This window comes from Cotesia glomerata, linkage group LG9 (genome assembly GCF_020080835.1).
Source record: "Cotesia glomerata isolate CgM1 linkage group LG9, MPM_Cglom_v2.3, whole genome shotgun sequence".
In the NCBI taxonomy this organism is placed as follows: domain Eukaryota; kingdom Metazoa; phylum Arthropoda; class Insecta; order Hymenoptera; family Braconidae; genus Cotesia; species Cotesia glomerata.
The window spans coordinates 13,548,998-13,561,137 of NC_058166.1; the positions used below are offsets into that span (position 1 = coordinate 13,548,998).

General features: G+C 28.4%; 4 protein-coding genes across 4 annotated transcripts; 2 read left to right on the top strand and 2 right to left on the bottom strand.

Annotated features, from left to right (window-relative positions):
• The first annotated feature begins 73 nt into the window (after positions 1-73).
• Positions 74-1,509, top strand: LOC123271760 (COMM domain-containing protein 5). The gene is made up of 4 exons (XM_044738166.1): positions 74-215; positions 834-1,026; positions 1,100-1,246; positions 1,305-1,509. Exons 1-4 carry the CDS (start codon positions 119-121, stop codon positions 1,474-1,476), a joined length of 609 nt encoding a protein of 202 aa, XP_044594101.1. The 5' UTR covers positions 74-118; the 3' UTR covers positions 1,477-1,509.
• Positions 1,510-1,689: 180 nt separating this feature from the next.
• Positions 1,690-4,669, bottom strand: LOC123271758 (heat shock protein 68-like). Its single transcript, XM_044738163.1, has 2 exons — positions 4,327-4,669; positions 1,690-3,625 (listed from the first exon to the last, which is right to left on the bottom strand). The coding sequence occupies exons 1-2, from the start codon at positions 4,365-4,367 to the stop codon at positions 1,780-1,782; spliced, it is 1,887 nt and encodes a 628-aa protein (XP_044594098.1). The 5' UTR covers positions 4,368-4,669; the 3' UTR covers positions 1,690-1,779.
• Positions 4,670-5,314: 645 nt separating this feature from the next.
• LOC123271759 (T-complex protein 1 subunit theta) lies at positions 5,315-8,839 on the bottom strand. The gene is made up of 5 exons (XM_044738164.1): positions 8,687-8,839; positions 8,193-8,495; positions 6,909-7,553; positions 5,897-6,337; positions 5,315-5,819 (listed from the first exon to the last, which is right to left on the bottom strand). The coding sequence occupies exons 1-5, from the start codon at positions 8,744-8,746 to the stop codon at positions 5,625-5,627; spliced, it is 1,644 nt and encodes a 547-aa protein (XP_044594099.1). The 5' UTR covers positions 8,747-8,839; the 3' UTR covers positions 5,315-5,624.
• A 345-nt stretch (positions 8,840-9,184) lies between these two features.
• Positions 9,185-11,324, top strand: LOC123271761 (guanine nucleotide-binding protein subunit gamma-1). The gene is made up of 2 exons (XM_044738167.1): positions 9,185-9,888; positions 10,580-11,324. The coding sequence occupies exon 1, from the start codon at positions 9,613-9,615 to the stop codon at positions 9,823-9,825; it is 213 nt and encodes a 70-aa protein (XP_044594102.1). The 5' UTR covers positions 9,185-9,612; the 3' UTR covers positions 9,826-9,888; positions 10,580-11,324.
• Positions 11,325-12,140: the final 816 nt, after the last annotated feature.

Below are 12,140 nucleotides of genomic sequence, written 5' to 3' on the forward strand. Positions count from 1 at the left end.
ACAATAAATAACAATAACAATAAACATTACACAAAAAGTGACGTTTATAGTACATTCCAATTTTAAGGTTATAATTTATATTTATTTATAACAAATAATTAGAAAATTAATAATTAAAATGTCTGTTGCTTTGACACAATTAACGCATTCATTGAGCAATAAAACAAAATATATTACTGAATTGAAAAAAACCATTTTACGCCCGTTGATTCAGTGTAAGTGTTTTTATTAATTAGTTGACAATGAAACTAAGATATCTGATTAATTAATGTAAATTAAGTTAGCCGACATCTAAAAATTTTTTTAATTTTTTTTTTTTATTGAAAAATTTATTTCAAAAAAATTAAAAATAAATTTCATTTATAAAGTTTTAAAAACTTTAAGTGTAATTTTAAAAAAATATTTTTTTTTCCAATTTAATAAATTAAAAAAATTATAAAATTATAAACTTCGGCTAACTTTAGCATTATGGTACTAAAATCAGCTGACGTTTGAAAATTTTTTTTATTTAAAAAAAAAAAAGTTATTCCAAAAAGTTTGCACTCGTAATTTTAATTAATTTGTAGATTTGCAATTTTTTTATTAAAATTTTGTCATAATAATTGAATTATTATAAAAATATAAAAAATTCTAACAAATTATGGCAAGAAACATTCATTCAATAAATTCAATTTTAGAAGCACTAAAAAATTATAAATATAACTTTTTAGATCAAGTTTATTTTTCAAGAAAAATGAAAAAATTATCAAGTGTCTGCTAATTTCAATGTCATATTAGTTGCTATACTAGTTATTAATTAATATATTTATTTATTCATTTATTTAATTTTACAGTAGCTGTCAAATCGATAGAACAAGAATATATTGAAGATGGAATCCTGGACCGTATTTCAGAAAAATACAATCTGTCTCAGGAAAATGTCGATGAGTGGTACTCAGTTACCTTAAAAATCATTAGGACTCATTTAAGATATCCTGATTCGATGATTAAAGTTGATGATTTTAAGAAATGCTTACAAGAATTAAAGTAATGTAATTTATTATAAATTTTTTTTATTATTTATTAAAAAAACTAAAGTAATAAAATTTTTTATTTTCAGTATGGAGAATGAATGCATTGAAGATTTATGTGCAGTACTTTACGGGCAAAAACGACCATTGTTAATTACCAATTTATCGGAAAAAATTAAATTCTATCCAACAATAAAATCATGTCGTTGGAGGATAGATATAACAATATCTACTAGGTAAATATTTTATGAAAAAAAACTGATCAATTTACTTTATAATTATTTATCTTTTCAGTGTCTTGTCACGCGTAATGGAACCGACAATTTTAATGGAATGGACACTGAGTAATGGTAAAAAATATTTATTTGAATTGAGTCTGTCTAAATTTCATTTGTTAAGGTATACAATATCAACTTTACTGCTAAAGATGTACGATCTTGAAGAACCACCACAAAAATCTATTTAATAATCTAAGTACTAATTTTTATATTATTATTAAAAATATATCTCTTATAAAATTTATAATAAATTATTTTACATTGAAGGTACGTTGATATTTTTTCCAAATATCTCAAATGTTTTTTGTCGAATTTTAGCCAGACTAACACACAGCAATTCATTTTTATATAAATAGATTTTAATTAAAGCTTAAATATAATTTTTATAGTTTATTTATTATTTAAAATTTCAGTACAACATAGCTGTTAATAAATAATTATCAATAAGCAAGAACAAGTAATAAAAATAAAAAATAAAATAAAAAATCTATTTAATCAACTTCTTCAATGGTAGGGCCATCATTATGTCCTTGAGCTTGTCCTTGAGACTGGTGAAGCTTAACCATAATCGGCGAGCATTGAGCCTGGAGAGTCTCAAACTTATGCTGATACTCATCTTTGTCCGCGAGAGTATTGCTGTCCAACCATTGAACAGCTTCATCACAAAGACTAATAACTTTATTTTTGTCATCATTACTCAGCTTGTGGCCTTGATCTTGGACACTCTGCTTGACCGAGTAAACATAGCTCTCCAACTTGTTTCTGACAGCAGCTCTCTCTCTCTGTTTATCATCGTCATCTTTATATTTTTCAGCGTCAGCCAGCATCTTGTCAATTTCCGCCCGACTGAGTCTGCCTTTGTCATTCTTAATAACGACGTCACGACTGCGACCACTAGCAGTGTCTTTGGCTGTGACATGCAGGATCCCATTAGCATCAATATCAAAAGTGACTTCTATCTTCGGAACTCCCCGAGGAGCGGGAGCAATCCCGCTCAGTTCAAAGGTACCCAGAAGATTATTATTTTGAGTCATAGCTCGTTCACCCTCATACACCTGGACAGTAACCGCCGGTTGGTTGTCTGAATAGGTGGTGAACATCTGAGTTTGCTTGCAAGGGATTCTAGAGTTCCTTTCAACTAACTTAGTCATCACACCACCAGCAGTCTCGATACCCAGAGACAAAGGAGCTACATCAACCAGAAGCACATCCTGAAGCCCAGAATTTTTGTCACCATCTCCTGTTAAAATAGCAGCCTGGACTGCGGCTCCGTAGGCAACTGCCTCGTCAGGATTGATCGAGAGATTCAGTTGTTTGCCATTGAAGAAATTCTGCAGCATGGTTTGAATTTTTGGAATCCTTGTGGATCCTCCAACAAGAACTATTTCATCAACTTCCTTCTTTTCCATTTTAGCGTCATTCAAAGCCTTCTCCACGGGTTCCAAGGTGCTGCGGAACAAATCAGAGCACAGTTCCTCGAACCTGGCTCTGGAAACTTTGGTATAAAAGTCGACGCCTTCGTAGAGGGCGTCTATTTCTATGGAAGCTTCGGTACTGGACGATAGAGTGCGCTTTGCGCGTTCCGCCGCGGTTCTGAGCCGCCTTAAAGCTCTGGGATTCCCAGTAAGATCTTTCTTGAACTTCCTTTGAAATTCCTGAGCCAGATGACGAACTAAGCGCGAGTCAAAGTCTTCTCCTCCCAGGTGAGTATCTCCAGCGGTGGATTTTACTTCGAACAGTGAACCCTGGTCGATGGACAAAATGGACACGTCGAATGTTCCACCGCCCAGGTCAAAAATTAGGACATTTTTTTCTCCCTCCAGGTTCTTGTCTAAGCCGTAAGCTAGGGCTGCTGCAGTTGGCTCGTTGATAATTCGCAGAACATTCAGCCCGGCGATTGCTCCCGCATCCTTGGTCGCTTGGCGCTGGGAGTCGTTGAAGTACGCGGGGACTGTGACAACCGCGTCTTGGATCTTCTGGCCCAAATACGCCTCTGCAGTTTCCTTCATCTTGGTCAAGACCATCGAGCTTATTTCTTCAGGACTGAAGATTTTTCGCTCTCCCTTGAACTCCACCTGGATTTTTGGCTTGCCAAGGTCGTTGATGACTTTAAATGGCCAGTGCTTTATGTCATTCTGTATCTTAGGATCGTCGAAGCGGCGACCTATCAACCGTTTTGCGTCAAAAACGGTGTTGGTGGGATTCATGGCTATCTGGTTCTTGGCCGCATCACCTATCAAACGTTCAGTGTCCGTGAATGCTACGTAACTGGGTGTTGTTTTATTTCCTTGGTCATTGGCGATGATCTCAACTTTTCCATGCTGCCAAACGCCCACGCTAAATATTTTATAAATAATTAATTATTATTAATATCGATGTGGATTATTTTGATTATTAATTATAAATAGAATTTTATTTATAAAAATATACTATTCTATTAATAATTATTTTTAGGAATAAAAATTAGTGAAGAAAAATTTTGAGAAAAATTTTATGTACTAAAAATAGTTTGAAATCTTAAAACGCAATTTATTCAAAATTATTGATGATACTAAATTTAACAGACATCTAAAAATTATTTAGATTTTTATAACAATTAAATTATAATGAAAAATATTTAGCAAAAAAATTTACATGAAGAAATTCAAACAAATTAATGACACTGAATTCAGCAGCCATCTAACTTTTTTTATGATACTTATTAAAAAATGATTACAAGAAAATGAAAATAAAATTTTCAACCGTAGATAATTTAAAAAACTATAAATGCAATTTTTTTTAAATATTTTTTCAGTTCTAATTTAATTAATGAAAAAAATCAAAAAATTTTGAAACGTCTGCTATAAAAGTATCATAAAAATTAAAAGTACGAATTTTTTTAAATATTTTTTTTACAATAATTGATTGGTTGTAAAAATTCAAATTTCTGCTAATTACAGTATCATAATTATTGGTATAATTTATAAAAATTATTTTAATAAATTTTCAGACACTAAAAATTAAAGTATATTAATAAATAATAAAAATAAATATCTTACCAGCTGTATGTAGTTCCTAAATCAATTCCAATTGCAGGCATTTTTGTGTCTGTTCTGGACGGTGTTAATTTAATTAACAGTCAGTGATTCACTATTATTAGTTTTACTAATAATGTAAATTATCACGCAAAGTTATAATTATTAACAGTTGTTTTTGTTAGATATTTACTTAAAAGAAGTGTGTTTGAACTTAAATTGCGTCGTTTACGCGCTCAAGTCTGATTCAATACTAAATTGCGCGGCTCATATGCTGCCGGTATTTATATAGTGTGACTTATGAGACTTTACCAGACAACCCGAGAAATATCTAGATCTGCAGTCTGAAATTTCAACCCTCTGGACATAAACACGCGACTAAGAATTTTTACATAAATAATGTATGAGAATAATCAATTGTTCTAGAAAAAGGACTATTTTTAGTAACGATAAATTGCTTTATTGAATTTAGGAAATTTTTATTTGTTCCGAGAGTTTGTTTTCATTTCATTTACTGCGAACTTGGTTGTAAAAAATATTCTAGATGTATTGATAAGATTTACAATTCCAATATTTAGATTTTATCATCAATCCACGTTTATATTAAAAAAATTTTTATTTTTAAACTCTTCTAAAGGTTTTGAAATATTATATTTTATAAAATTCTAGACCCTTCGATGATAAAAAAAAAAAAAAAACAAGCCCACTTCGTTCACAAGATAAAATTTAGTCAAAATATAACAAAACAAGTGAAAAGACAAATATCGAGTTTTTAGTTATATTTCACTCAAGTGGGCGGTATTGGATTTTATTATCATTTTTTTATATTTTTTTTAAGGTCTGTAATTTAATTTGCAGCTTTCGCCGAAATAAATATGAATATATTCATAAACTTTATGAATATATGTATTTGTTTGCAGAGGTCCGATTTGACAAACTTTAAAATTTATTTTCCACCTTCTTTATCTTTCACTTATTCTAAACTTTAGATTGACAATCAAATAAAGTAAACTTTCTGAAAATTACGATTTTTATTAAAACATTAAATCTTATCTCTTAATAAATAATTACATGACAAAAAATTGCGTGATTGGATGAGTAGAAAAGTGCAAAGCGTTAGGTTTTTATAGAAAAAAATTAGATCCGCTTTCATGTTAAGATTAAAGATCTGAAAAAATATCCCGAGATTTTTTTCCAAGATCTGCGTTTTCTCTGTTAATCTATTTATAAATTTTTTTTTATGTAATGTATTTAATTTAATGTAATTAAATGGACAAGATATAAAAACAATAAGTTTATTGTCGCCAACAGTCTCAATGTTTTTATTCATCGTCACTATTGTGTCCGCCTCCTTGAGGTGGCATTTTAGGTCCACCGGCGCGCTTGGCCATTATTATTTGATCGACCTTCAGGATAGTACAGGCAGCATTAACCGCATATTTCAAAGCCCACTCTTTTGTTCTGTATGAGTCCAAAATTCCAGTTTCGACGGCGTCTACTAATGCTACTCCAGCTCCCTGTTAATAAATAAACATATAAATAATTACATTTCTTAAAAGAAAAAAAAAAAAATTTCATCTTAAAAATAAAGTACCTCGATATCATAACCATGGAACTTCTTTCCTTCTTTGTGAGCCGCATACAATTTGGACAACAGTTCAGAAGCGCGAGTTCCGGTGTTCTCAGCAAGAGTTTTGGGGAAAACTTCAAGCGCATTAGCGAATTTCCTGACAGCATATTGATCCAAACCAGGAAGGGTGTCAGCATAAGTGGCGACGTGAGCAGCCAGTTCAATTTCCGCAGCTCCAGCTCCTGCTATGAATTTACCGTCCCTAGTTATCCCTTTGAATGTATTAACACCGTCGTCAATACAACGTTCAATATCGTCCATGTGATTCTCAGTGGAGCCTCGTACGACTATGGTACTAATTCTACTCTCCTTGTTGTCTAATTTGAATACTACAACCTCGGTATCTCCTAATTCATCAGTGTATACTGAGTCAGCAAATCCAAGTTCTTCTTGAGTTGGTGGAGTCTATAAAATAATTTTTAAAAATAAATATTAATAATTCCTTTATAACAAATTAATTTAAAATTCTTTTGATTATTATTTCTTTTCATTTCTGTTGAGCCTTGTGCAGTTTAAGATTTACTTTTCTCCTGAATATTTTTTCTTGATCAGTTATTAATTGACGTTTTACAAGTGGGGTCAACCCCATTTTGGGCTATAACTAGGTGAAAAATTAACATTTTTTAATTTTTTTTATGCTGCTTATTTTTACAACGCATTTATGATAAAAATTGTCGTGAAAAGAAAAAATAAAGATTTTGATAACTTTTTTGCCTTTAAAAGTAGGAAAAAAAATTGCCTTTCATGTTTTTGGACAAAATTTCTATTTTATCTTTTTTTGATGTTTTTATATATATATATATATATATATATATATATATATATATTTTTTTTTTTTAAGTACATAAAATAATAATAATAATAACAATAACATGACCCAACATAGGTTGACCCCACTTATAAATAATTACCCTTCTTTTTATCAGAAAATTAAATTTTTTATAAAAATTAACTTTAAAATAAAATAAAAAATTACCAATTTAGACAAAGCAGTAGCATTAACAGCTTTGCAAAGACGCCTGATGTCAAATTTACTTGGAATGCGTACAACCATAATGTTGTACTTATTGAGAAAATGAAGTGCCATGTCACCTATTTTTCCACCAGAAACAATAACTTTAGCCCCGGTGTCAACGATAGCTTTAATTTGCGACTCGAGAAGCGACTCCTCACCCCGTGAGAAGTTAACAAGCTCGGCAGCGCTCTTGATTAAGACAGTACCCTTAGTTTCGGTGGGAGTAATGTCAACAGGGCAGGTATAAACAGCTATTTTAGCGTTAAGCTGTTTGGAGACATCGCCTTCGACTTGTCTCTTGAACACCATACCCTGAATAACACGTGACGTATGCAAACCAGCACCCAAAATCTTGCAAACTCTAACGTTGTCGACGTTGAAGGTAGTTTTCTCGGGTAAAATAGACACACAGGCCTCGCTGATCAGCTCAGCCAGGAAGTCTTCGTTTCCGTACTGTTTACTCATTATTGCAGCCCTCAAACCTTTTTTAACCTCATCGACATTCCTGACATCCGTAATTTCATAGGCTACGAGAGATTTTAAAAATTCCAGAGACACTTCCAACGCTGTTTCATATCCTAAGACTATTTCTGATGTGGTGATACCCTAAAAAAATTTTTATCAATCAATATTTTTATATTTAATTTTAATTAATATGATTTTATATTCATGATACTGAAATCAGCAGACATTTTATAATTTTTTGTTTTATTTTAGAAATAAATTAGTAATTTTAAAAAATTTATAAAAATATAAGTTAAGAATAATATTAAAGTTAGCCGAAGTTTTTAATTTTTTTTCATTTATGAAATTAGAACTAAAAAATATTTTTTAAAAATTGCATTTAAAGTTTTTTACAAATGAAATTTTTTTTTAAATTTTTTCAACAAGAAAATTTTTTTTAATTTTTAGATGTTGGCTAACTTAATTTTCATGAGTTGAGAGACATTTGATAATTTTTAAAAATTTTATGACAAATAAATTGTAGCAATAAAAAAATACAAAAAAAATCCACATGCAGAAATTGTAAAAAAAAAAGTGCAATTTTTTAGAATTAATTTTTTAAATAAAATTCAAATAGAGCAAAATTTCTACTAATTTCAGTGTCATATCATAATTTTATAAAATTTATAAATGTGAAATTTTTTTTATTATTTATTATAAAATAAATCGAAGTAGAATTTTAAAAATTGAAAAATGTCTGGTAATTTAAAAATAATTAATATTTTTAAATAAAATACTTACAAGTCGCAAAAGCTCCTCAGCACCTTCAAGAAGTGCTCCAGCAAAAATAACAACAAAGTTAGTACCATCTCCAACCTCGGCTTCCTGCATCTGAGACCCCATCACCATAATCTTAGCCGCGGGATGCTCAACATCCAACTCTCTCATAATCGTACCAGCATCACTAGTTACAAACAACTTCTCCAAATGGTTAATTACCATTTTGTTCATACCATTGGGACCATAGGCAGTGCGCAATGTCTGTGCAAATTCTTTGCACGCAGTGATGTTTCTGTAAATCGCTTCCTCGAGCCCACTGAAGTACTAGGAAAAAAAAAAATAAAAATTAATTATCAATATTATTATAATTAAGTAAAATATCTATAGAAAATTTATTGTCCATATAAGGCAATGGAGTAGGACAAGGCGTTGGAGCATGCCGGTGGAGAAATTAATTATTTTTAATACAAATATAAAAAATGAAAAATTATTATTTATTGATTTATTTTACTTACTCGTGAACCCTCTTTCATCATACCGGTAAAACCCGGTGCTTTTGGAACGTGTAAAGCCATTTTTATTAATTATATTTATTTCTCACATGTACCGTCAACCAACTTTATTTTAACAGTGGACTAGTGGACTGAAGTGTGTCAGGTGACCGCCATCTACAATGTTTAGTACCAACTTGAAGAAAATAAATATTTAAATGTTGCATTAATTTAAAAAAAATTTTACTACCAAATAATTTTTTAATTTCTGTAATTTTTGTTTTAATTTTCAATTTTTTTTTTATAAAATTAAAAAATCTTCAAAAATTATTTTCAAGAAAAAAGTTGAAAATTTTTTCAAAATTATTAAAAATTACTAAATTAAAAATAAAAATTTTTTTACAATTTATTTAACAATGTACAAATATTTTTGACTTGACAAATGCTTGCTGTCATAAAATAATTTGTTTTTAATTTTTTAATTGTGGCAGCCTTACAAAAAATTAAAGCATCAGTAAACTTCAAGCCGGACGCAAATAATAGTGATCGCCATTATTGTCTTCACTTGTGACTTTGACTTACTACAATAACTGCTCTTTAAAATTAATCTGCTCTGAAACATCAGCTGTAAAAAAAAATAAAATAAATTATCAATAAATAAACAAAGTTGAGTGTAAATTAAAATAAAAATAAAAATATAAAAATAACAACGTTGGTCATCAGAATATTGACGCCCAAATATTACCTATAAAAATCTACTATATATATACATATATATATATTAATAATAAAGTAATCTAAAAAAGTGAGTAACAGCAATAGCAGAATAGCAGTAGCTACATCACCAGCGGCAGCAACAAGTTTGTGTGTGAATAGCCCTCGCGGCTGAGTGTTTAAATAGTTAAGTGTAACTACCACGCCCGAAAATAGGCCTGTCAGATACAGCGGTTATGGACATGGTGATCACAAATATACAACAGCAACGTCAAGTGACCGAACAGCTCCGACGTGAAGCCGCTATCAAGCGCATCACTGTCAGCAAAGCTGTCGAGGACATAATGAAATACATCACCGAGCACGAACAAGAGGATTGCTTGCTTGTCGGGTTCTCCTCCCAGAAGTCAAACCCCTTCCGCGAGAAAAGTTCTTGTATACTTCTATAACGATGTCGGAACTTTTTCGTTTGAATTCATTTACATTTACTTTACTCAGTTATAATTATTCTGGTATGGTCTTATTAATTTTACCTCAACTGAGAATCATATTGAAGTTAGCTGACAATTGTCAATTTTTTTAATCTTATAAAAAATCAATTTTAATTTAAAAAATCTTTATGAAAATAAAATTAGCAGTCGCTTGACCATTTTTCAATTTTTTTTAATTTTCTAAATGTCAATTTTTTTCTTATTTTCTTTGACATAATTTATTTGTGGTAAAAAAACTCTTAAAATTATAAAATATCTGCTAAATTAATTCTCGTTAAATTTTTTTCATTTATAAAAAACTTCAAAAACTATAATTGCAATTTTTAAAAAATATTTTTCAGTTCTAATTTGATAAATTAAGCAAAATCAAAAAATTATAAATGACGGCTAACTTTATTAATATAAAATACTTCTTAAAATTTCCAGTAATAATTTTTTTTTAATTTTTACATGTGAAATTTTTTTCAGAATAATTTTATTGTCATAAAATTATAAAAAAATTTTTGATATCTGTCAAATTAAGTGAAAAAAATTTTTTTTTAATTTTTATAGCAAATAAATTATGAAAAAAAATTGCATTTGTAATTTTTTTTTCAATTAAAATTTTTTTCACAGTTTAATTGTTATAAAAATCAACAAAATTGACAAATGTCTGTTAATTTCAGTATTTATTTATTTATTATAATTTTTAATCTTCTAATTTTTTTTACAGATTCACTTTTTTTGTAATGTCTTGCGGAGTGTTTCATTTTCAAGCATTTCTGATTGGAAAATGCTATTTTAAATTATTAAACGCCTTAAATAATTATTTAAAAGGTAAACATTATTAATCATTAAATGTCAGATTTTTCTGAATACATTTGGTAAGAAGTTAAATTATTTATTTATTTTGAAAATTCAATTAAATTGATAGTAAAAAATGATAGTTAATGTGAAAGATATATTCTAAATGTTTCCTGATTAAAAAAAAAAAAATTAGTAGATTATTATATTTAAAATGACTCTAATTGTATTAACTATTAAAACGATGAATGTCTTCAAGGATCTATTGATCTGCAACTGTACCTTGGATTTAATTAGTACGAGTATCAATTGTATAATTGAATTATTTACAAATCAATAGTCTTGAATTATTTACAAATATTTTACTACTACTCTTTATCATGAAACAGGATTTGATAATCAAACTATTATTGTTACTATAAAAAAATATGCTTACTATTGAAAGTAGACCATTGATAATTAAAACAGGTACTGATATCAATATTTTTCTATAAACTCTACTAGTTTTATCAAGACTGAGGAGATTTTGAAACAGTTGTATTGCCGTACTCCTTTCTTATCTATTTACAATTATTATAACATAACAATATCTGTATTTAAATTGAAGTAGAAATATTATTGATAAAAATTGTCTATTGATGTTTGAAATTAAATAAAGTATCGAATATGAGAAATTATTATTTATTTCATTCCATCCTTAATCATTTTCTGTATTTTAAGAATTACAATACTGAAATCGGCAAACTTTTGACTTAAAAAATTTTTCATTAATTAAATTAAAATTTAAAAAATTTAACTCGTGGATTTTTTAATCTTCTACATGTGAATTTTTCTTTAAATTTTTATTGTAATAATTTTTTCAATGCGAAAAATCTTAAAAATTGTCAAATGTCTGTAAATTTCAGTATTATCAAAAATTTCATAGTCTAGTTGACGGATTTTAGAGATTTTTTTGTAATTTTATAGCAATTGAATAATTTATAAAAAAAAAATTATTTGTGGAAATTTATAGAAGCATTTTTATGAAAGTGATTTTTTGTAAAAATTAAAAATTAAAAAAAATTGACAGTTGTCAGCTAACTTCAGTATCATTAAAAATTCCGTTTTGACATTTTTTATGAAAATTAAGTTAGCCGACATCTAAAGATTTTTAGAATTTTTTTTTATTAAAAAAAAATTTTCATTTGTAACAAACTTGAAAAGCTGAGTGCAATTTTAAAAAGATATTTTTTAATTCTAATTTAATAAATAAAAAAAAAAATTAAAAACGTCGACTAACTATAATATTATACGTTTTTTAAATCCTATACACTCTCTAATTTTGGGAAATATCTTCTACTATAAAAGCTACATAAAGTAGCGAGTTATCTCCATTAATTCCGTCATATATTTTTTCTAATTTTTCTTACCATAATTTCTTTGTTACAAAAATTATCAAATATCGGCTAAATTAATTTTCATGATTAAAATCATCATTTTAAAGTATCTAG

Coding starts and splice junctions, on each gene's coding strand:
- LOC123271760 (XM_044738166.1), top strand. CDS start 119: ATGTCTGTTGCTTTGACACAATTAACGCATTCATTGAGCAATAAAACA. Junction 1,027..1,099: donor AAATGCTTACAAGAATTAAA/GTAATGTAATTT, acceptor TTTTATTTTCAG/TATGGAGAATGAATGCATTG. Junction 1,247..1,304: donor GATATAACAATATCTACTAG/GTAAATATTTTA, acceptor TTATCTTTTCAG/TGTCTTGTCACGCGTAATGG.
- LOC123271758 (XM_044738163.1), bottom strand. CDS start 4,367: ATGCCTGCAATTGGAATTGATTTAGGAACTACATACAGCTG. Junction 3,626..4,326: donor TTAGGAACTACATACAGCTG/GTAAGATATTTA, acceptor TAAAATATTTAG/CGTGGGCGTTTGGCAGCATG.
- LOC123271759 (XM_044738164.1), bottom strand. CDS start 8,746: ATGGCTTTACACGTTCCAAAAGCACCGGGTTTTACCGGTATGATGAAA. Junction 7,554..8,192: donor CTGAGGAGCTTTTGCGACTT/GTAAGTATTTTA, acceptor AAATTTTTTTAG/GGTATCACCACATCAGAAAT. Junction 6,338..6,908: donor CTACTGCTTTGTCTAAATTG/GTAATTTTTTAT, acceptor ATTATTTTATAG/ACTCCACCAACTCAAGAAGA.
- LOC123271761 (XM_044738167.1), top strand. CDS start 9,613: ATGGACATGGTGATCACAAATATACAACAGCAACGTCAAGTGACCGAA.